This window comes from Sphaerodactylus townsendi, linkage group LG03, assembly GCF_021028975.2.
Source record: "Sphaerodactylus townsendi isolate TG3544 linkage group LG03, MPM_Stown_v2.3, whole genome shotgun sequence".
In the NCBI taxonomy this organism is placed as follows: Eukaryota; Metazoa; Chordata; class Lepidosauria; order Squamata; family Sphaerodactylidae; genus Sphaerodactylus; species Sphaerodactylus townsendi.
Window position 1 is genome coordinate 5,912,674 of NC_059427.1, and position 24,165 is coordinate 5,936,838.

A 24,165-nucleotide genomic window follows, 5' to 3' on the forward strand; every position below is an offset into this window, starting at 1 on the left:
TGGGACGTAGAGGAGGTCTCCCTTTCACCAAAGACCATCCTGTAGTTGAAGTGAGGCACCACCCTCCTCTGGGGGCACCACCCCGTTGCCCACTTTTTGGATGGAGGGGTGCAATCTTTTGGGTGGGCGTACCACCCACCTAGAGGGTGTGTCGTTTTGTAGGTGCGCTTGAGCTTGGGTAGTGACAGCCAGTCCTAACTGGGAGGAGGAAAGTATAGTTTGGGGTGGAGCTGAGACACCCCCCCCCCCGCTCCCGCCAGCACTGGAAGATGGAAAAGAGCCTCTGCCAAGCGGTTAGATTTACCTGGGAAAAAATGGATGGTGAAATTGAATTTGGAAAAGAAATCCATCCAGCAGAGCTGTTTGGTGGTCAATTTCCCAGGCGTACGAAGGGTGGTTTAATTCTTGTGATCAGTCCAGACTTCGAAGGAAAGTTGCGCTCCCTCTAACCAATGTCGCCAGGTTGACAGGGCATACTTAATAGCTCCTGTCTCCTTATCTCCCACAGTCCAATTAATTTCAGAGCCCATAAAATTTTGAGAGACAGGGATGCAATTTCCCAGCATCTTTTTGGAGCAATGCTGCCCCAAGGGCTTTATCCAAGGCATCCACATGAACAACAAATGGTTTTGCGGGATCCGCATGTCTTAGAACAGGCTCTGATGTGAAAGCTCACTTCAAAGAATTAAACGCAGTCTGACAGGAGGGTGTCCACCAGAGTGGCGCACCCAGGCGAGCAGCTGTTGACTTCTTATCTTTAATGTGCAGTGAGTCAGGGGAAGGCTAGCTCAGCAAAATTTGGAATAAAGTCATGGTAAAAATTTGCAAATCCTAGAAAGGATTGCAGTTTTTTCTGGGTAATTGGGGGCCACCAAGCCAACACATCCTGGACTTCGGCAGGATCCATCTCTAAGCCCTCCCCCGAAAAACAATATTCCAAAAAGTCCAGCTTCTTTTGATGAAAAATACACTTGGATAGTTTCACAAACAGGGAGTGTTCCATTAATCTTTTCAACACCTCCTGGACCAATCGCACATGCGAAGCTTAATCCTGGGAGTAAAGAAGAACATCATCCAAATAGACCACTGTCATGGAAGATGCTATCGCTACAGTAAAGGGAAGTCACATATGACTGTGAAAAGCATCTTTGCCTTTTGATCTCCTGGAGGGAGGACAGGAAACTATGCAGAGGTGCTAGGATGAAACTTCAAAGGTTTTGGAAACCTCATGGCGAGCGGGAAAAGTTTTCTTGGAGAGTGAGGGAACAAAGCCTAGGTGACTCTATCATGGGCTAAGCTAAGAGAAGCACCTCTTGACTGGAGGTCCCAAGAGATCCACAAGAAGCATTCAGCTGGTCAATTTCTCTAAATGCATTTATGTTTTATTTCTTTGTTTTGAACTTTTACAATAAATCTTTGAGAAATCAGCTGGTCTGGAGTTTAATAGGAGGGAAAAGAACCCAAGATTGAGGTGAGATAAGAGTGGCTCTCCCAAGCTTAATCTCAGCCTCAGTCGTCATAACCACTACTCCCTTGAACAACAAATCATGCAAGGCCTCATTGACCAGACTTATGAACACTTTAGGGGCTCCGCTCAGCTCGAACGGCATGACCTGATATTTAAACTGTCTGTATCGGGTGTTGAAACCCTTCTGCAGTGCGAGCCCAGTAATAGGCTTCTCGCAAATCCAACGTTAAAAATTCATCCCTTCCCCAAACTAGCCAACTAGTCCTTGATAAGGGGGAGGGGATATTTGTTTCAGGTTGAGATGGCATTAAGACCATGATAATCTGTACACACAGCCACAGGGACCCATCTTTCTTTTTCACAAACAAAACTGGAGCAGCATAATTACTGGTGGTGGGGTGAATGAAGCTCCGAGCCAAGTTTTTGTCCAGAAAATCATCCAATGCCACATCTTCTGCAGGGCTCATAGGATACAATTGATCCTTCAGGAGTTTGGCCCCCAGAATCAGTTTTATTTTGCGGTCAGTTTTTAAAGGGGGGGGGGCAGCGAATCACATCCAGTCTCCTCAAACACCCACTTTACAGCCTTGTAGGGTGAGGGGATGTCTGGGGTCTCCTCTGCCTGACACAACAAGGGGACAGCTTCCCCATTCTCCTTGGTCGGGCTGGGAACTGCAGCTACGCTGGCTTCAACATGAGTCCCACAAGGGGGGTGGGTGTCTGTGAACCTAATGATCTGATTCACCCACCGAATTGTGGGATCGTGCTACACCAGCCAGGGCATCCCCAACACAACTGGGTATTTGGCTATGTTCATAATGACAAAACTGTGCCTCTCCCAGTGCCTCTGAAACTGAACCAGGATCTTTTCCATTTTAAGGTGGCTGGGGGTCCATCCACCTGTGTGAACTGGATGGGCCTCTTCAAGGGAATCTGTTTTAGCCTCAGCCCCTCCACTACACTAGGGTACATTAGGCAGTTCGAACACCCCAAATCAACAAGGGCTTGGACCAACATCTGCTTGCCCATTGGGGAATTGGTTACTGCCATGGGAAGCACTATGGGGCCCACTTCTGCCCTTACCCTTTCCAACACGCCCTGTTGCTGGACCTAGCTCCAATCCACACTGTCAAACCCACATCCGATTCCCTCCTGTCCAGCCACCCCTCTGTTTCACTGATGTGGAGTTTCTTAAGGCCCAGCGTGACCGCCTCCACTTCAGGCTGGACTTCCACCATCTGGAAGAGCAACCGTCTGTTTCCCACCGGCTCCCTGCTGGACTCTGCTGACTTTTCTTCAGAGGCCTGAAGCCTCTCAGCCGAACTGTAAGCCATTCTAGACACACCTTTCTTTTTCTTTGCAGTTTTTGGATGAGGTGACTTGGCGGGATTTCATTGAAGCACTTTTTGAGCCGGGGGTTTCACTGGACAGGTGGCTGCCAGGTGCCCGCCTTCACCACAATACAGGCACAGTCCCAACTGGTGTTGCCAGATGTACTGGGACTCTGTGGGCTCCTGAGAAATCCTGGCCGCATATCTGCGACCCTAGCTGTGTTGAGGTGGCGAAGGCTGATGTCTCAGGTTAGCTTTGGCTTCATTGCTTTGTACATCCATCATGCGGGCCTTGGCCTCGCCTGCTTGAACGATCTATCCCATCAGGGTTGCCGGGGCTCCACTCACCAAGGCCCAATGCCAAATCTCGGGATTGAGAGCCTCTTCAAAGGTAGGGATGAAGAAATGTTCTGGCCAGTCATCTATGTTGTTGGCCAGAGCCTGAAACTCTGCTGAAAAATCAGCAAGGGGGTGGTCCCCCTGGTGCAATTGCTGGATGTCCCAACGCGCCTTCTCTCCCTGGAAGGGATCCTCAAATCTGCACCAGAGCACCATCATGAACCATGGGAGAGACTGGAGCTCCGCTGCGTGGCCCCAGAACAGCCCCATGTACCAGGACACTGCTTGTCCCTCCATGAGCGCTCCCACTTCATGCACCCGATACATCTCTGTCGCGTACTCCATTGCATGGACTTGCATGTACACATCTACTTGCACCACAAAAAATGCCAACTGGTCCCACCAAACCAAATCTTCAACTTCTGATGGCATGGCATGACGGTCAAGGACCCACCGTCACACTCGCTCTAGCCATCTCAGTTCCCGCTTCATCCATCACAGCTCCTCAGTGTAGCAAGGAGCCAGTCTGGCATGGGCATGGAGAGGGCGCCTTGGAGCGACAGCCTTGATGGCTTGAGAGAGCCTGGTATCCCAGCTCTCTACCAGCTCATCAAGGGAGGCACCAGTGGGTGGGGATTCCCACAGAGCGTCCTGGAGCCACTCTGGGTCCATTAGTCTCCATGGGCGAGCCAAAATATGCCCGTTGTCTAGACAGGGGGCACAGCAGCATCTATTCGAGCCTTAAGGAGCCTTAGAAGGGAATACTGTGATCACAAAAAGTCAGCATGGGTTTCTGAAAAAAAGTTATGCCAGACCAATCTTATCTCTTTTTTTGTTAAGAGTGACAAGCTTGGCAGATGGAGGGAATGTGTGGGCATAGCATACCTTGATTTTAGTAAAGCTTTTGACAAGGTGCCCCATAATATTCTCACAAGTAAGCTAGTGAAATGTGGACGAGACAATGCTACTATTAGATGGATTTGTAATTGGTTGACTGATTGAACACAAAGGGTACTCATTAGTGGCTCACTTTCATCCTAGAAAGAAGTGACTAGTGAGGTTCCTCAGGGTTCTGTCCTAGTACCAGTGCTATTCAATATTTTTATCAATGACTTGGGTGACGGAATAGAGGGCATGCTAATCAAATTTGCAGACACCAAATTAGGAGGGGTAGCTGGAAAACAGGAGCAGGGTTCAAAATGATCTGGACAGATTAGAGAGCTGGGCCAAAACTAACAAAATGAATTTCAACAGAGATACATGTAAGATTCTACAATTAGGCAGAAAAAATGAAATGCACAGATATAAGATTGCTGACACCTGGCTTGACAACACTACATGCGAAGGGGATCTGGGAGTCTTAGTAGACCATAGATGAAACATGAGTCAGCAGTGTGATGCGGCAGCCAAGAAAGCCAATGCAATTTTGGGCTATATCAATAATATAGTGTCAAGATTGAGGGATGTAATTATACCTCTATATTCTGCATTGGTTAGACCTGACCTGGAATATTGTGTACAGTTCTGGTCACCGCAATTCAAGAAGAATATTGACAAGCTGGAACGGGTCCAGAGGAGGGCAACAAAAATGGTAAAAGGTCTGGAGTCTATGCCCTACGAAGAGAGGTTTAGGAAGCTGCGGTTGTTTAGTCTTGAAAAGTCGAGATTAAGGGGGGGACATGATAGCTATGTTTGAATATTTGAAGGGATGTCATGTCAAAGAGGGAGAAATCTTGTTTTCTGCTGCCTCAGAGACTAGGACGCAGATTAATGGATTCAAGGTGCAGGAAAAGAGATTCTACCTAAACATTAGGAAGAACTTCCTTACCGTCTGGGCTGTTCAACAGTGGAATTCACTGACTCGGAGTTGTGGAGTCTCCTTCTTTGGAGGTTTTTAAACTGAGGCTGGATGAACATATGTGGGTTTGATTTTGTGTTCCTGCATTGTAGGGGGTTGGACTTGATGGCCCTTGTGGTCTATTCCAGCTCTATGATTCTATCCCTATTACAATAACTTTCCATTAAAGTGCAAACAGAGAAAGTTTTCTGATTACTTTTTCCCAAATTCCATTTCATGGGTTTTCTAGGGCTGAGAGAAAGAGAAAATTAGTATGGGGGATATATGGGAAAGTGAGGTGCCATCCCACAAGTCTGTGAGGATTCCCTACCATGCAAATGTGACTCTGCAGTGGCCACACAAATGAACTGCAGCTTTCATTGGTAGAGGTTGCTTAATATACAGGAACAGATAAGGATTGGTCGGCTGTGATGGAGATAGTGTTGCTGACTCCAGGTGAGGAAATTCCTAGAGATTTGAGATGTGGACACAGGCAGGGAATTCAGAAGGGCATAATGTTCTCTATACATTAGTGATTGAGATCAAACTCCTGAAAGTGTTGCCTCCTAGAGATCACCTTGGAATTAAATCTGCTATCCAGATGACAGAGAACGATTCCCTTGAAGAAAATGGCTGCTCCGGAAGATGCGCTCTGTAACATTATACCCTACTGATGTCACTTCTGTCTCCAAATCTTGCCCCACAAAGGCTTCATCCCAAAACCCTCAAAAATGTCTGAACTTGAAGCTGGCAACTCGACAGGGACAACTGATTCCTGTAACTGGGTGTTCTGTTATGATTGCAGGAAGTCTCCAGGCCTCACCCAGAGGTTGGCAACCATAGAAGGAGAGAGACAGAATCAGGAAAAAGAGGAGACGCTTAAGTAGGGGACTTCTCAGGAAACAGAAGAAAGAGGAAATGTCCATGGAGGAGATGCCTCCCACATTAATGTGGGACATGGCATTTGTCAGTGTTCACTTTTGTGATGCCTAAACAAAGAGGGATTGGACAAATTCATGGAGGGGAATTTCCTCTTATATAATATATCATATCCCACCTTTTTCCATGACTCAATGTGGTTTGAAAGAACAGGTTGAGAAAGCTTGGCTGAGCTCTTCAATCTTGTGAATAAATGGAGGCTGCGCATTCTGCAGAGCATGCTCTGACATCGAGTTGTTGGATACCAGGAATAGTGAGAAGCTTTGTTTTGTTCTCATGCTTTTCAGGGCATCTGAGAGGTTGCTGCAGGAAATAGGATGGTGGTGTAGGGCTGCCAAGCTGGAGTCTGGTATCCCTAGCAATGTTGGGGAATTGGCTTGGAATGGATGTGATGTCATGTTATCTTGCATCTGAATGAATACCCTGATGTAAAATTAGTGGGGCTCAGTAGATCCTCAGTAGATCCTCTGAGGTGGCATATGTACTATAGTCTCATGAGGGGTTTTGGTCAGGTAAGGTGCCATGCAATGTCCTTTTGCCTCTTTCTCTTTTTTTGCATCAGCTTGGACTCAAGGGCGTATGCAAGATCCCAGCTCGTGGGAGAAAAACACATCAGCAGAATTTATAGCCCCCCCCCCCCCCAGGCTAATGGGTTCCAAGTCCTTCTTTTTCTGCTTCTTCTGCAATTTACTAAAAAGTGTGACAATTTTTTTGGAGGGTACATAGGGTTTCACAGCCCTGGGAACCGGGCTGCATGAAAAATGTTTTATACAAGCAAACAGAACAGCAAGTGTAGGCTATTACTCTATTTTCCACTTCTCTTTCCCTCCCAGGTAATGGAGAAATAGTGTCATTCCGTTCTCTTTGCGGAGGTGTGGAAACAGCAGCTGCTCTTCCAGTCCAGGTAGGGGAGATTAGCGAGGGGAAGCCTGGGTCGCCCCTCCTTTCTTAGGGGAGCTTTTCTCCTGCAGTTGGAGCTGAAGGGTTTAGGCATGAGACATTAAACACCACTCAACAACAACTACATCTCAAAGTATTAAAAGAACTGACAGAAGTAATCTCAGAATCCCTTGTGTAAAGGACTAGAAGCAGCCCTTCCTGGGTCCCATAAAGTGTGAGTTCTTCTCTAAACCAAAAAAGCATACAATTCAATAAAATTATTTTTGTTTATTCAAAACAGCAAAATTAATAACATCTGCAGCAACATTCTAGGAATGTTAAGAAGTCCTACTAAAATCCCCTAAGATGGAAGGGGAGGGGGGACGGCAGGGTCCACAGATGTTATAAAGAGGAGGGGAGGGGGGGATCAGTGGCCGGACTCCCCAAAGGCCCGGTGGAACAGCTCCGTCTTGCAGGCCCTGCGAAATTCATTAAGATCCTGCAGGGCCCGCGTGAGCTGGAGGTAGGCGTTCCTGAGCAGGCAGGGGCCAGAGCTGTAAAGGAAGGCTCTGGCCTGGGTGGAGGCCAGCCGCATGATTGAGGGGCCAAGGATCACCAGCAAATTTGCCTCTGCTGAGCGCAGAGGCCGATTTGGGACATATGGGGCAAGACGGTCCTGCAGGTATGGAGATCCCAGGCCGCGCAAGGCCTTAAAGGTCAATACCAACACCTTGAAAACGATCTATTACCGTGTTTCCCTGAATATAAGACAGTGTCTTATATTAAAATATTATATTAAGACAGTGTCTTATATTAAAAAGAAGACAGTGTCTTATATTAATTTTTGTTCCCAAAGATGTGCTATGTCTTATTTTCAGGGGATGTCTTATATTTCTGTGTTCTGTTCGTCGGGCATGCTTCCAAACAAAAACTTTGCTATGTCTTACTTTCGGGGGATGCCTTATATTTCGCACTTCAGGGTTTACAAAATACACTTTCTTCACGCCTTGCAATAATTTTTTAGAAGTCCCAGCAGACTGCAGGAGGGTTAATGTTGTTCACCTGTTCAAGATGCAGAAAAAAAGAGAGCCCAGACAATTACTGCCTAGTCAGCCTGATATCAATACCCAGAAAGATTCTAGAGCTTATAATTAAACAGACAATATGTAACAGAATGCTGTGATCACTAAAGTCAACATGAGTTTCCCAACAAATCATGCCAGTCTAATCTTATCTCTCTTTTTTTTTGCTAGAGTGACAAGTTTGATAGATGAAGGGAATGCTGTGGATGTACCATCCCTTGATATCAGTAAGGCCTTTGAAAAGGTCTTCCATGACAGTCTTGAAGCAAACTAGTAAAATGTGGTCTAGACAAGGCTACTGTTAGATGGATTTCTAATGGGTTGACTGACCAAACCCAAAAGGTGCTCACCAATGGCTCATCTTCAGCCTGGAGAGTAGTGCGGTGTCACAGGGTTCTGTCCTGGGCCCAGTGCTATTCAATATTTTTTATCAGTGACTTGGATAATGAAATGGAGGGCATGTTAATCAAATTTGCAGATGATACCAAATTAGGAGAGGTAGCTAATACCCTGGAAAACAGGAGCAGGATTCAAAATGATCTGGACAGATTAGAGAGATGTGTCAAACCTAACAAAATGAATTCCAACAGAGATAAATGTAAGATTCTACAATTAGGCAGAAAAAATGAAATGCACAGATATAGTATGAGTGACACCTGGCTTGACATCAGTACATGTGAAAGGGATCTGGGAGTCTTAGTAGATCACAAACTGAACATGAGTCAGCAGTGCGATATAGCAGCCAAGAAAGCAAATGCTATTCTGGGATGCATCAATAAGAGTGTAGTGTCTAGATTGAGGGACATAATAGTATCTCTCTATTCTGCATTGGTCAGACATCACCTGGGATACTTTGTCCAACTCTGGGCACCACTATTCAGAAGGGATATTGAGAAGCAGGAATGGGTCCAGATGACGGTGACTAAAATGGTAAAAGGCCTGTATGTCATGCCTAAAAGGAGTGGCTTAGGGAGCTAGGTACGTATAGCCTGGAGAAGAGAAGGCGAAGCAGGGACATGATAGCCATACTTAAATATTTCAAGGGATGTCATGTTAGAGAGAGAGCAAGCTTGTTTTCTGCTGCTCCAGAAATAAGAACAAGGAGTATATGATTCCAGGTGGTAGAAAAGAGATTCCACCTAAACATTAGGAAGATCCTCCTGATAGTAAGGGCTGTTTGACAGTAGAACACACTGCCTCAGTGTGTGGTGAAGTCTCCTTCTTTGGAGATTTTTAAACAGAGGTTGGATGGCCATCTGTCAGGAGTGCTTTGATGGTGAATTCCTTCGTGACTTGATAGTCCTTGTGGTCTCTTCCAACTGTACGATGCTATTATTTATTTACTGTGGTCAATGATCAGAATGTATAAAAGATGCAAAAAATACATTAAATAAAGCCGGTGGAGCGTTGAGACCACTCACATGGTCCCATGCAGGCAGTCCTGACGCCGATGCTGCCCGCAGGGGCAGCTCCACATAGAGCCACCCAGGGTGTTAGCAAGGCACTTACTTTCCTTCCTGTGCAGCTCTGGATGGCTGGAAAGACAAGCCCATGCTGCCCTCCAACCCCCGGGGACCTTGGTAACAAATGAGTGGAGGGGGCAAAAACAGCGCCCTCACGGCAGTGTGGCTCACATTACTGCACGCCATGGGAAGACGACAAAAGTGATGCCTTGAAATCTCGCTCCCTGAGCGAGTTTCAAAAGTGCCGTTTTCCCACCGTTTCAGGGGCCAGCTCTGCAAACAGCCTTAATGCGCTGTTTTTTGGCTGTGTAGAAACGTAAATAACTATGTTAAAAAGATTCCTTAGAGGTTTTCATTTGGTCTGTCTTTATTTTAGATGGCCACCCAAATCTGGCCATTTCACATATTATTTCCAGGTTCTTATCTACAAGCATATTAGAAATATGTAAGGCTTTATGTCTACCCAAGTGAGCTAAAATTATGTGCTTCATAAGAGATTCTGATTGTACATCTAACAGTCAAAGATAACACGTTCTTTGGTCTCTATTCTTCCATCACAACAGGGACATAGTTGCTCTTTTAACTGAATATTTTAATATCAACCTTCAGAAACTGCAGGGGGCAATGAGTCATCATGCAATAATATGAAGACTCTCCTACATTCATGATTTGCTAGACTATAAAGATACACATGCTGAGCTCTGTAAGAGGCACCCTCCTAGAACATCCGTCTGACTGGCAATACCTCTTATGAGGAAATCTTCCTTTTCTTTCAGTCTGCAGTTTCCTTTGAGGAGGTGGCTGTGTATTTCACGGAGTCAGAGTGGGCCCTGCTACATCCGAACCAAAGAGCTCTCTGCAGGGAAGTCATGCTGGAGAATTACAGCAGTGTGGCCTGTCTGGGTAAGGATTTGTCATAGGTGGCAAGGGGCAAACTGTAACCTTGGGCATGGTGGATGAATCAAAATCTTGAACAGCATTGCTTTGTTTTGAGACCTGAACCTCTACTTGCTCCCTTTTTGATGCCTGAAGCTGATGGGATGACAGTGAAAGCAATATTCAGCTTGGGCAAGCATAGCAACCCAAGTCGCCTGGCTTGCTCAAAGCAACTGAGGTCAGTGTTGCGGCCATCATCCAAGGCAGAGAGTGTCCTGGCCTGAGGCCAATGTGGGATTGAGAAACCCTAAAAAAGATTCTCAGTCACCAACCATTAGAACACACTTGTCCTCCAAATGGGATTACGGTCATCCCCTCTGACTGATTTGAAATGGATCCATCTCCCTTGCACTGGTAGGGGATTGTGGACTTTAATCTTGACCAGGTATCCATTCTCCCAGAACATTTTTTCCATGTATTTCTTTCCTTCCCCATATAAGAACAATCACTTTTTCTCTCTTTCTATCTGTGCCAAAGGAGCCAGGAGTGTAAGAGGGACTGTGACAGAAACAGAGAAAGGTCTGACATCCAAAGAAACACTGGAGAGTTTTTCAAGAGGATGTGAAGAGATTACTTCATTCCCAGATGAGCTGGTTGCCAGTGAGTTGCTAGCTGGTTGCTAGTGTCAATGAATAGCCCCAGAGGATTTCTGCTTCACTTCTTAGCAATACTTAGGCTCATTCCACACATGCAGAATATTGCACTTTCAAACTGCTTTCAGAGCTCTTTGAAGCTGTGCAGAATAGCAAAATACACTTGCAAACAATTGTGAAAATGGTTTGAAAACGCATTATTTTTATTATTTATTATTATTTTATTAGGCTTTTCTACCGCCCCATCCCCGAAGGGCTCTGGGCGATGTACAGCATATAGGGGTAACAATATAAAATAGTTAAACATTTAAAAGCAGCGATAAAAAAGAGGAGATAGAAAAAGTGCAGAGAAGGGCAACAAGGATGATTGAGGGACTGGAGCACCTTCCCTATGAGGAGAGGCTGCAGCGTTTGGGACTCTTTAGTTTGGAGAGGAGGCGGCTGAGGGGGAATATGATTGAAGTCTACAAAATTATGCATGGGGTAGAAAATGTTGACAGAGAGAAATTTTTCTCTCTTTCTCACAATACTAGAACCAGGGGGCATTCATTGAAAATGCTGGGGGGAAGAATTAGGACTAATAAAAGGAAACACTTCTTCACTTAACGGTGATTGGTGTTTGGAATATGCTGCCACAGGAGGTGGTGATGGCCACTAACCTGGATAGCTTTAAAAGGGGCTTGGACAGATTTATGGAGGAGAAGTCGATTTATGGCTACCAATCTTGATCCTCTTTGATCTGAGATTGCAAATGCCTTAACAGACCAGGTGATCGGGAGCAACAGCCGCAGAAGGCCATTGCGTTCACATCCTACATGTGAGCTCCCAAAGGCACCTGGTGGGCCACTGCGAGTAGCAGAGAGCTGGACTAGATGGACTTTGGTCTGATCCAGCTGGCTTGTTCTTATGTTCTTCTTATGTTCTTATGTTCTTAAAAAACTAAAAATTAATTCCAAGAATTGTACAATAAATCTCAGTAAAATAGAGCTAAAAGTGGCGTCCAGCATTCCAGTTTTAAAATTCCCTCCCCCCCAAAAAGGGAGCGTGTGCGGCCTTAGTTTGGGAGAACCACAAAGCCTTGTAAGAAAGTAGGAAGAGAGAGGGGCTTTCTTGGGACTGAACTCTGGGAAGTTGTGAAGCTTCTTTGGTGGCTCACCTCAGTTATAACTCTTGAGGGGTGGCTGTATCATTAAATATTGGATTTTCCAGGGAAATTTCTGGGGTGGAGAGTACTTAAGAAAGCCAAACTGGAAGAGGCCAAAGTGTATTTTAATGTCTTTTCCAAAAAAAAAAAAAAACCAGCAGGAAAAAGCAAAATAAATCTTTGGCATTCGTATGGAACTTCAAAGGAAGATCAGACCTTCTACTATGTGTGCTAATGGGACCTGTATTTTTATTCCAGCTGGAGATGAGCAGTGGAATAAGAAGGATGAGGAAGTGCATCAGCTTTTGTCAGGTAAAATCAAGAAGGGATATCTGAAAGGAAGCATCAAGAATCAAGACAGATTGAAAAGGCAGAAAAGAAGTCATGTGGTCAGGAAGAGGGATAAACGCATTCCTGGCCAAGGGCAGGAATCCCGTGGTCTAATTCACATGGTGGACGAAGCATATAAGTGCTTGGTATGTGGAATGAACTTCTCAGATAAAACCCAATATGAGATCCATTTGCAAATGCACAATGGAAAGAAGACCCATCGATGCTTGCAGTGTGGAAAAAGGTTCCTTCACAGAGCGGAATTCTTTAGGCATCAAAGAACACATACAGAAGAGAAACCTTATAGCTGCTCAGACTATGGCAAAAGCTTCTCAAAAAAATCAGACTTTCTTCACCACCAAAGGATTCATACGAGAGAGAAGCCATTCATTGGCAGGGAGATTGGAATGACCCTCTCTAGAGGAAGAATAGGTAAATTACATTTTCTGAATCATTTTCTGAAGCATAAATGCTTTCAGTGTGCAAAGTACTTCAAATACAGATCATTGCTTCTTCTGCACCAAAGAATACACACAGAGAAAAAGCCTGTTCCATGCTCACAGTGTGACAAGAGACTCAGTCTAAATGGCAGTCTTCAACAGCATCAAAGAACTCACACAGGAGAAAAGCCTTTTCAGTGCTCAGAGTGTGGAAAGAGATTCAGTCAGACAGGACATCTTCAACAGCATGAAAGAACCGCCCTGAGCCCTTTGGGGGAGGGCGGTATAAAAGTGGAACCAATAAATAAAATAAATAAAATAAATAAATAATACAGAGGAAACACCTTTTGCATTCTCAGTGTGTGGAAAGGGATTTGATCGTAGTGGCAGTTATCAACTGCATCAAAGAACCTACATGGGGGAAAAACCTTTTCAGTGCTCAGTGTGTGGAAAGAGATTCAGGAGGAGAGGACATGTTCAACAGCATCAAAGAACCCACACAGGGGAAAAACCTTTTGCATGCTCAGAATGTGGAAAAAGATTCAATCACAGTGGCAGTCTTCAACTGCATCAAAGAACCCACACAGGGGAAAAACCATTTGAATGCTTAGAGTGTGTAAAGAGATTCAGTCTAAGGAGTAGTCTTCAAAAACATCAAATAACCCACACAGGGGAAAAACCATTTGAATGCTTAGAGTGTGCAAAGAGATTCAGTCTAAGGAGTAGTCTTCAAAAACATCAAATAACCCACACAGGGGAGAAACCTTTTGAATGCACAGAGTGTGGAAAGAGATTCAGTTGGGATAGCGCCTTTCGATATCACATGAGAACTCACACAAATGACAAACCTTTTGAATGCTCAGAGTGTGGGAAAAGATTTCGTCATAGTGGGAATCTTCAACAGCATCAAAGAACCCACACAGGGGAGAAACCTTTTGAATGCTTAGAGTGTGGAAAGAGATTCAGTCAGAGTAGCAATCTTGCACGGCACTTAACAATCCACACAAAGGAGAGGCCCTTTGAGTGCTCAGAGTGTGGAAAAAGTTTCAGTCACAATAGCACACTTCAACAGCATCGAATAATCCACACAGGAGAAAAACCATTTGAATGCTCAGAGTGTGGAAAGAGATTCAGTCAGCGTACCGGTCTTCAAAACCATCAAAGAACTCACACAGAGGAGAGACCTTTTGGATGCTCAGAATGTGGAAAGAAATTCAAATGCAGTGGCCATCTCCAACAGCATTTGAGAACCCACACAGGGGAAAAATCATTTGAATGCTCAGAATGTGGTAAGAGATTCTGTACAAGTGGCAGGCTTCAAATGCATCAAAGATCCCACACAGGAGAGAAACCTTTTGAATGCTCTGAATGTGGAAAGAGATTCAGTCAGACAGGACATCTTCATCAGCATCAAAGAACGCACACAGGAGAGAAACCCTTTAAATGTTCAGAATGTGGTAATAGATTTAGTCAGCGAGGCAGTCTTCAAATGCATCAAAGATCTCACACAGGAGAGAAACCTTTTGAATGTTCCGAATGTGGAAAGAGATTCAGTCAGAGTAGCGGTCTTCAAGACCATCTAAAAACCCATACAGGGGAAAAACCTTTCCAATGCTCAGAGTGTGGAAAGAGATTCAGTAACAGAGGACATCTTCAACAGCATCAAAGAACCCACACAGTGGAAAAATCTTTTGAATGCTCAGAGTGTGGAAAGAGATTTAGTCTCAAAAGAAGTCTTCAGCAGCATCAAAAAACCCACACAGGGGAAAAACCTTTTGAATGCTCAGAGTGTGGAAAGAGATTCAGTATTAGAAGCACTCTTCAGCAGCATCAAAGAATCCACACAGGGGAAAAACCTTTTGAATGCTCAGAGTGTGGAAAGAAATTCAATCACAGAAGCAGTTTTCGACAGCATCAAAGAACCCATACAGGGGAGAAACCTTTTGAATGCTCAGAGTGTGGAAAGGGATTCAGTTGCGGTGGACATCTTCAACGGCATGAAAGAATCCACACAGGGGAGAAACCATTTGAATGCTATGAGTGTGGTAAAAGATTCAATTGCTGTCACAGTCTTCAAATTCATCAAAGAATCCACACAGGGGAGAAACCATTTGAATGTTCAGAGTGTGGAAAGGGATTCAGTTGCAGTGGCAATCTTCAAAAACATCTTAGAATCCACACAAGGGAGAAACCTTTTGAATGTTCAGAGTGTGGGAAGAGATTCAGTCATAGTAACAGCCTTCAATCACATGAAAGAACCCACATGAGGCAGTTACTTTGAAATGCCCCGCATGTGGAAATAGATTCAGTCACCATAACAGTTTTTAGACACATGAAAGAACCCATGCTGGGGAGGAACCTTTGAATGCTTAAAGTGCAGATAGAGATTCAGTAAAAGTAGCAAGTTTGCAGTAATCTTAAGTATCCACACAAAGGAAAACTTGGTTGAATGCTCAGAATGTGGAATGTAGTTTAATCACAGTGGTAGTCTTTTACTGAAAGAACCCACACAGAAAGAACTCACACAGGAGAGAAGCTGTTTGAATGCTCAGAGTCTGGAAAGGAATTCCAATGTAGAAGCAGTTGTCAGTGGCCTCTAGAAGCAATACGAAGTTAGAAACTTTTGAATGCTCATCATAAGGCTCTTGTCACCTCCTCTGTTGAGACACTGAATTTGGAGAGTTTGAGTTTATACCCCACTTTTGTCAACTGTACCTTTCCTCAGTGAAGCTTACAAACTCCTTCCCTTCCTCTCCCCACAACAGACACCTCGTGAGGTAGGTGAGAGAGTTCTGAGATAACTGTGACTAGTCCACAATCAGGTTTCATATGTATAAGTGGGGAAACAAGCTCGTTTTACCTGATAAGAGTCCACCAATCATGTGGAGAAGTGGGGAATCAAACCTAATTCTCCTGATTGGAGTCCCCCACTCTTAACCACTACACACTTATCATCAGTTTTTTCTTCATTGATTTGAAAGGCACTGTTTGAAAACCTAAGGTGCAATTTGCGGATTTGAGCAATAAGTTTATGCCATGTCCAGACCACCTTCCATCATAGATGTAGGATGTCATTAGGGATTTTACAAAAAAACCCTTCCCTAGCTCCAAAGCACATATACGACCATATCTCTACTTCAAAGAGTATTTCATTAAAACAAAATGAGACCATTTCCAGTTAATGGTCAATCTCCTGTTAGCCATCAAGGCAGTCCAACATGCCTAGTATTTTCAAAACTTCCCCACCTTGGAATGTGAGGTGTCATTTCTAATTGTTCCCTCTGAATTATTAGAGAAATTGCTTCAAACTGCCTAGTGAAATTCATACTTAGTGTCTTGAACCAATCATAAGCACAAAATCCAGAACAATGCAACGTACTGAACATGTAACCAAAATATATACGCTTTGCACAATGCCACTGGCACTAATCCGATTACGTTTTAATTTTTATTCAATTTCTTAATCATATTAATGTTTTACACAATGATAATCCATTCAATATTTAGTAATTATTCAATTTCTTAATCACATTAATGTATTACACAATGATAATCTATTCAATATTTACAGTATATAACGGAGAACTGGAAAATGTGTTTCTGTACTCTTATGTTCCTGCTGGGTGACCTTGGACTAGTCACAGTTCTTCAGGACTCTCTCAGTTTCACCTACCTCATAAGATATCTGTTGTGGGGAGAAGAAGGGAAAGGAGCTTGTAAGCCATCATAAGAGAGAAAGGTGGGGTATAAATCCAAACTCTTCTTCTCCTTTTTCTTTTAAGTTATATTTTACATCCAATAAAATTAAGGTATTAATTCTTCCTTTTGCCTTGGTTCCTGTGTTCTTTCTCTTCCTTTCCTGTTTCTTTAGTTTAGTCATGATTTGCACCTAGATTACACATATACATTGGATGCATTTTGTTTTCTGTATCTTGCATAAGGATATTGAGGCTTATATCAAGGGCTGTCCTGGCTGAGCTATGGCAAAAACAATTCCAGGCAGGCCCCAAGGATTATTGCAGGACATTGCGCTGCCCAGTGGGCCCTGGCAGGTGATCTCCATGGATTTTATTAAGGACTTGCCTTTGAGTCATGGCAAAACGGTGATCTGGACTGTAGTTGATCTGTTCTCTAAGCAGGCCCATTTTATTCCTTGTACCTCCATTCCCACTGCTCAGAAGCTGGCTGAACTCTTTATGCTGCATATTTACAGGTTGCATTCTGCCCCCAAGAAAATAATTACGGACCGGGGCAGTCAATTTGTCTCCCGCTTTTGGAGGGCCTTTATGAAGTTGTTGGGCATTGAACAAGGGTTGTCTTTGGCCTACCACCCTCAATCTGCGGGGAGTCTGAGAGGTCCAATCAGACTTTGGAACAGAACCTGAGGTGTTATGTGAACTATCAGCAAGATAATTGGGTTGATCTGTTGCCCTACGCAGAATACGCTTATAATAACTCGGTTCATAGTAGTACAGGCAAGACTCCTTTTGAGGTGGTTCATGGTCATTCAGTTCCCCCTCTACCCATGCTTCAGTCGGGGGACACCCCTGGACCTGAGGTTAAGGAATGGATGCAGTCCGTTGCTGATCAATGGCCTCCTATCTTGAAAGCGCTTCAGGAGGCTAGAGACTCATACAAGCGACATGCCAATAAGCGCAGACGGGACTTCCCCCTAGTGGTGGGAGATATGGTGTAACTCTCCACCAAGAATCTCCGGGACATACATTGGCCCTCAAAACTGAGTGCGAAATATATTGGGCCCTTTAAGATTGTCAGGGTGATAAACAAAGTGACAGCTGAACTGGAATTGCCTAATGCATTGCATAAAATACACCCTGTGTTTCATTGCAGCTTACTGAAGATGTGTTCCCCGGATGTCTGGCATCCAGAGAAGAAGATTCCTCCTCCAGTCCTGATTAATGAAACTAATCATTGGCCCTTTCCGCACGGGCCAAAGGGCGCTTCCCCACCGGCAGGAATTCTGCCGGTGGAGGGGTGGGGTCCGTTCGCACGAGAGCGTGCGAGCAGCCCCCGCAGAGGCCGGCGCAGGAGAGGCAGCTCCGCACGGAGCCGCCTCTTCCCCGTCCCTCTCCCACTCACCTCGTCGCCGTCGTTGCCCTGCTGACCTCCTAAGCCCCCCCCCCCACGCTGCCCTCCGACCTCCAGGGGTCGGAGGACAGCGAGGGAGGGTCTTAGGAGGCCAGCAGGGCGACAACAGCGACGAGGTGAGTGGGAGAGGGCCGGGGAAAACAGCGTGTTCCCGGCGGTGCCGTTCGCACCGCGCCGCCGGGAATGCGCTGTTTTCCCAAAAACCTCCCTCCAGGAGGGAGGTTTTTGGAGGTGGCCTGATGCCGCCCTGGGGGAGGGGGAGGGGAGCCAGGTCGGCGCTGCTGCGTTTTCGCAGCGCCGCCTGTGTGAACGGCTCCCTGGGCACCGTTTATGGCCCGTGCAGAAAGGGCCATTATGAACTTTCTGATATTCTTGATTCTCGCATCTATCGAAACCGCTTGCAGTATTTGATCTCTTGGACAGGTTGTTTACCTAGGCAGAATCAGTGGATATTTGCTGAGAATGTTAAAGCCCCCCACCTCCTTAGAGCTTTTCATCGAAACTGCCCAAGCAAGCCGGGGGGAGGGCCCTAGAGGGAGCGGAATGTCAGGAGGCCTGTTGTTATGGGGCATTTGCTTTTGCTGCTTTCTGTCTGCTGAGGGTGGTGGAATGGGTTAATTGCATTTCTAACTGACTTTCAACTGTATTCTGTGTGATGTTATACTGTACCGCCCACCCCCGAAGGGCTCTGGGTGGTGTACAACATGTCAAGAACATCATTATGCCCACAGGCCAAAACAACATTTCACACCATAAGATTAAGTTAAGTTAAAACAATGTACAAATTATCTAAAACTTAGCAGCATTAAAACAGTACAATAAAGTACAACAACATTCCGAGGGATGCGACGCCCGAACCCAAGGCCGGGGGGGGGGGGAGCAATATTGAATAGATGCTATATTGGGCGTGTCGGTTTTGGAATGGCACGCAACACAAGTGCATCCTGGAGGGGGAATCCACGGCCGGCCTCACCAAAGGCCCGGTGGCCGGCCTCACCAAAGGCCCGCACCAACTGAACGAGGGGTCGCATATAGATGTTAAATATCAGAATATAGTTCATAATAACTGAACTCTCTGTCTTCTCTGGGGTGTATGGTGCTGGGCTGGAGATTGGAATTCTCGCCAGGGCAACATCTTTGTGTGTAGACTTAATCCTATCAGGAAGGTTGTGAGAGGACATTACGCAAGTTGCTTTGGAGGGAGACACATCCAGACTAAGTTCTTTTTCCTTGTAGGTACATTGAGCCAGTGCCCAAAATAGGCTCCCCCATTTTGAGATACTGCGCTGGCAAGCACCCAAGGTTTGGCTGAGGGACTAGAGGGGCTGTCTTTTCTTAAGAACAGGGCCCCTTGGTCCACCACAGGTCAGTCTGGCAACATGGCCCCCACAGTCCTTCTGTTAGGCCACCGCTGGAGAGACAAAGCTGCCAAATGTATCTGCCAATGTTGCCGTGTCCCCTCCCACACACAAAAAGTCATCTGTGAACATAGGTATTTCTTAGACTCGGTCATGGCAGCCATGGCCTTCAGTTTGCAAGACCCAAGCAAGGCTCTTCACAAAAAGATACTTTGGAGATCATTTATTGGTATGGTCGCAATGAATTAGAGGCAACTTGATGGCACTTCACACACGCATTTCATAATTAGAGGGGGATATCTGTCTGTCTCAGTGTAGCAAGCCTGGACTTCCTTGATGTCTTCCATTCAAATACTAAACTGTGACTGACCCTATCTAGTTTCCATGCTCTGAGGAGATTGGGAAGCCACACTGCACATGTCCAGAACAATCTGAGCGAGCCACCAAAAGCAGGGCTAGGGGGGAAGAGAGACAGAGTTGGGGCAGGCAGGCACAAAAACAGAAGGCAACTGCTGGGGTAGAGGACAGAAAGAGAGGAGTAAGAGAAAGGATGGCAAGATGGAGAGTAACAGCCAGAGAGGAAGGAGGAGTAGGGCAGGAAAAAGTTGGGAGTAATGTCCCTCCCTTCAAGTTCCTTGCATGACCCTACAAGTTAAGAATGATTGCTTGAAGAATCTTATATATAAGACAGAAAGCAGTGATTGCCAAGAGAAATAAGCCTCAGTACATAATAAAGGTATCAACCCTTGTGTGAGAACCACCTTAGTTACATCTGGAATTACAAAATAGCAGTTCAACTTAGTTTTAACTTACAAATAAATTCCACTTCATTCCCAGCTGATGCAGGAGGGCTGGCAACCTGAAGCAGAGATGCCAGAAACTTCACTGCAAACTCTTTTAATAGCTGAACATGCCCTTTTTTGACAGTAGTGATCCTCTGTGAGCCAAATACTTGGTGTGTTTGTTGAAATCTCAGGCTGAGGTCTTTCACAACATCTACCTCAAAAAGGTTTCAGAGTCCAAGATGGTGAGGTTTGAACTGGGACCTTCTACAGGCCACTTGTCTGTGTGAGAGGGGGAATGTGGGACAGCCATCGAGCTCCCTGAAAATGCGAATGTGTTAAATGGGGCCATTTGCTGTGTCACAAACCTGAAAAAAGTGGTGAACAACCCTACCTGTCTCCAGACAGTGAAATAACTGATAGAGAATTGACTCAATGGAAAGGGATGGTCTTGCTAGCTTGTGTTTTACAAAATATAACAACTCAATTTATAACAACTCAATAACATTTATGGTGATTCAAAGCAGCAGGTATTATAGCTACCTGATTGTGGTCTGACTTAGCCCTTCAAGATTTCACTGTCAAGAAACCCTGTTCCACTGTGGTTTCTTTTCCCATTGCCCAAAAGCTGGTTTAGGCAGTGAACTGATTGAAACAGTAAAAGGATTCTAATTTTGCAATCCTGAGGCCCTCACCTTCCAAAAAAAACTGCTGTGGAGGTGGTATGGGGTTTCGCTAGTTTGAATGTTCGCAAAACCATTGCAAAACTATTGTGGACTATTGACTCTGACAGTGTGTCTGAATTACATCTACAGACTTTTGGTTGTTAGTTGAGATGGCAGCGGCAGCTTAGGAAGACGAGGAGAACAGAAGGAAATCACCTGGATCCCTATGGCAGTGAGAGTGCCATAGTGGTTTCTATATCATTGGATATAGTCTGTAATTGTTGGTTGGTCCTTTGGGTGGCAGCAGAGGTCTGTGGAAACTGTAGAATTTGTACTTTATCTTCTTATTGGCAGCCCTGTAAAAGTATTCATTCAATACAAAGATTAGTATATAAGGGTTGTATAGTGGTAGGTTTGTTTTAGGCTAGTGGAGTTGTTGTATTACAGATTAGTTAGATTAGTTAAATTTAGCTGGGGAGTTAGGTATAGTTTAGTTGAATGTATTGATATTAAATTAGCTCCTGGACTATACCCTTAGTGATTGGTAGCCAGCTGAGTTTTAAATTGTTTTATATACACTAGCATATGTTGGATATAGTTCCAGGAAGGAATGCCTCCCTCTGAATGTACCCATGTGGGGGCCCTGGGTGGGTCAGGGATCCCAGTGCTCTTGGGACATGGGAGGTATGACGGTAGGCCTAGGCTGAATGCGAGACACAGATATGGTGAGGCTTGCTCTCTGTCTGACCTACGGCCTATCCCAAGAGATGCAGGTTGTGGGGTGAGGGTTAATTACTCTGCTCCTAGGCTACTGTTGATTAACGCGAGGTCGATTAACAACAAATATGCTACCCTCCGGGAGTATCTCGGAGGCCAAGCTGCCAACCTCGTGTGTGTCACAGAGACCTGGGTGAGGGAGGGTGAAACAGTCGCCCTCAACAACCTCAATCTGGGTGGCTCTGTGGCGGTCCAGCAGCCTAGGACCCAGGGTCAGGGGGAGGCATGGCAATGATCGTCAGATATACCATCTCCTTCAGGACGTCCCCTATTCCAGAGATTACTGGCATGGAGTGTTCAGGCCTTCACTGGAACCACCTAGAGAGGCTGGCTGTTCTGCTTGTGTACCGGTCACCTAGTGCACCAGCAGACAGCCTGTCGCGGTTCTTGGAGGTCGTCTCTGAGTGGGCATTGGAGCACCCCCGCTTGATTGTGTTGGGTGACTTCAACGTCCACGTTGATTCGGCCTCCTCCTTAGTAGTCGCTGATCTAGTGTCATCCATGGCGACGCTAGGCCTCTCTCTTGTAAACATTGGTGTTCCTACACATCAAGGAGGCCACACTCTGGACCTAGTCTTTGCAGCAGGACAGGATCCTGGATGCCGTACGATCTACCACTTGTCCTTTTGACTCGTGCCCTTCCTGGTTGGTGAAAGCCAGCAGGGAGGAGCTTCGGAGCCACCTGTTGGACATAGTGAACAGCTCCCTTAAGCAAGGAGTTTTCCCTGGTTAGCTTAAAGAGGCAATGGTCCGCCTGCTCCTGAAAAGACCACATTTAGATCCAGGAGATCCAGCCAATTACCACCCAGTTTCAAATTTACCATTCTTGGCCAAGGTAATTGAGCGAGCGGTGGCGGTTCAGCTCCAGCGATTCCTGAATGATGCAAAGGTATTGGATCCCTTCCAGTCCGGCTTCCGCGCTGGACATGGGACTGAGACTGTTGGTTGCCATTGTGGGCCATCTCCGACTGCACTTGGATAGAGGCGGTTCGGCGCTGCTGGTGTTGTTAGATCTCACTGCAGCGTTCGGTGTAATAGATCATGACCTTCTGGTCCACTGCCTCACTGGTATCGGGGTTCGGGGTTCAGCCTTGGACTGGCTGACCTTGTTCCTCCAGGACCGAGGACAGCAGGTAGTGTTGGGGGTGAGATCTCCAAACAACACCCCATTATATGTGGGGTGCCGCAAGGAGCAATACTCTCCCTGATGCTTTTTAACATCTACATGCACCCCCTAGCAAGTCTGGTTCGGAATTTTGGGCTGCAGTGTCACCAATATGCGGATGACCCCCAGCTCCTGTTCACAATGGAGGGCCACCCGACCTCGGCCCTTGATGCTCTCCAACATTGTCTTGACGCTGTGGCTGGTTGGTTGAGTGCGAGTCGACTGAAGTTTAATCCTACAAAGATGGAGGTCCTGTGGCTGGGTCGGGGGCGGAGTGTCCGGTGGCTTTTGGCCTGCCTACACTTCATGGTGAGACGCTACAGTTAGCTTTGTCCGCCAAGAACCTTGGGGTGATCCTGGATCCATCTTTATCACTGGTAGCCCAGGTCACCCGGACAGCCTAGTTGGCTTTTTACCATCTGCGTCAGGCACGGCAACTGGCCCCATATCTCTCCCGTCCGGACCTGGCCACTGTGATCCATGCCACGGTCACCTCTAGACTGGACTACTGTAACTTGCTCTACGCGGGCTTGCCTTTAGCCATGATCCGGAAATTGAAACTCGTGCAAAATGCGGCAGCCAGACTCCTTTCAGGGACTATATAGTGTTCTGTCAAAAAGTGGCATGATAATGTGTTCTGATTTTCTTTTTGCCTAAGTTAATCAATGATTGTTTGTTTGTATACCGCCCTCCCCGCCAAAAACTACACAAGAATGAACCAGTTACTCTAAGTAGAGTATAAAACAACAAAAGTCTACAAACTACCCCCATCTCCTCCTGCAGTAATTAGTTGTCATTTCATCTCTACTCCCGGTTGAAGGACATGGCCCATGGAGAGAAAGAAGAATAGTGAAGATGAACAAATGGCTTTGCAAGTGGTGCCGCCAGAAACTATTTGGGTTCTTGGACCATCGTCTGTGGTTTCATGAAGAGTGACTGCTGGCAAGGGATGCGTTCCACCTCACGCCTGTAGGAGGAAACATCTTTGCCAGGAGGCTCACAAACCTATTTAGAAGGGCTTTAAACTGAGTTATGTGGGGCAGGGGCATAGGGGGTGTTGCCGTAATGTGGGCAGCAATAAAATTGAAGCCACTAAATTCAAATTGAAAATAAAATAAAGTTTAATGCGGTCAAGCAGAGTTCCGTTTGATAGGAAGAGAAGGCGACAGCAGGCACGGTGGTACATTGGCATGCAAGCGCAATGCACACAAGGCACCAGGCAAGGCACAAGGCCAAACCTGGCAAAGTGCACTGAACACAGAAAAATACCAAGTTCTTTGGTATTTTTTGGAGATTACATCATGGATCGAATTATACAATAATAGTACAGGGCCATCAAGGGCCATTAAGCTTCTTCTTCCGAGACGTCCGGGTCTTATCTTTGGTCAGGAAATACCTCCAGTTGTTGTCCTTGTGATAACGCAGAGGTTTGCCTGTTGGCTCTTATGCATATTTACCTTGACATTTGGCCCTGTATCTAGTGTTAATGGGTTATTCCGAAACGTACAGATTTGGGAGAGACTTTTAC

The 24,165-nt window shown here is 45.7% G+C and overlaps 3 protein-coding genes across 21 annotated transcripts in view; 2 read left to right on the forward strand and 1 right to left on the reverse strand.

The window, feature by feature from the left end:
• Window positions 1-16,603, forward strand: part of LOC125428527 (zinc finger protein 658B-like) — a 54,922-nt gene extending 38,319 nt beyond the window's left edge. For all 3 annotated transcript variants that reach the window (XM_048488743.1, XM_048488745.1, XM_048488744.1), the window contains exons 10-11: window positions 13,694-14,423; window positions 14,592-16,603. In XM_048488743.1, the coding sequence (XP_048344700.1) occupies window positions 13,694-14,423; window positions 14,592-15,062 (1,201 nt within the window). In that variant the 3' untranslated portion in view covers window positions 15,063-16,603. The remainder of the gene's footprint in view (window positions 1-13,693; window positions 14,424-14,591) is intronic.
• The window catches only part of LOC125428543 (zinc finger protein 883-like), a 454,328-nt gene that overhangs the window by 309,536 nt on the left and 120,627 nt on the right, over window positions 1-24,165 (forward strand). The window lies entirely within an intron of this gene.
• Window positions 1-24,165, reverse strand: part of LOC125428537 (zinc finger protein 436-like) — a 774,209-nt gene that overhangs the window by 286,684 nt on the left and 463,360 nt on the right. The window lies entirely within an intron of this gene.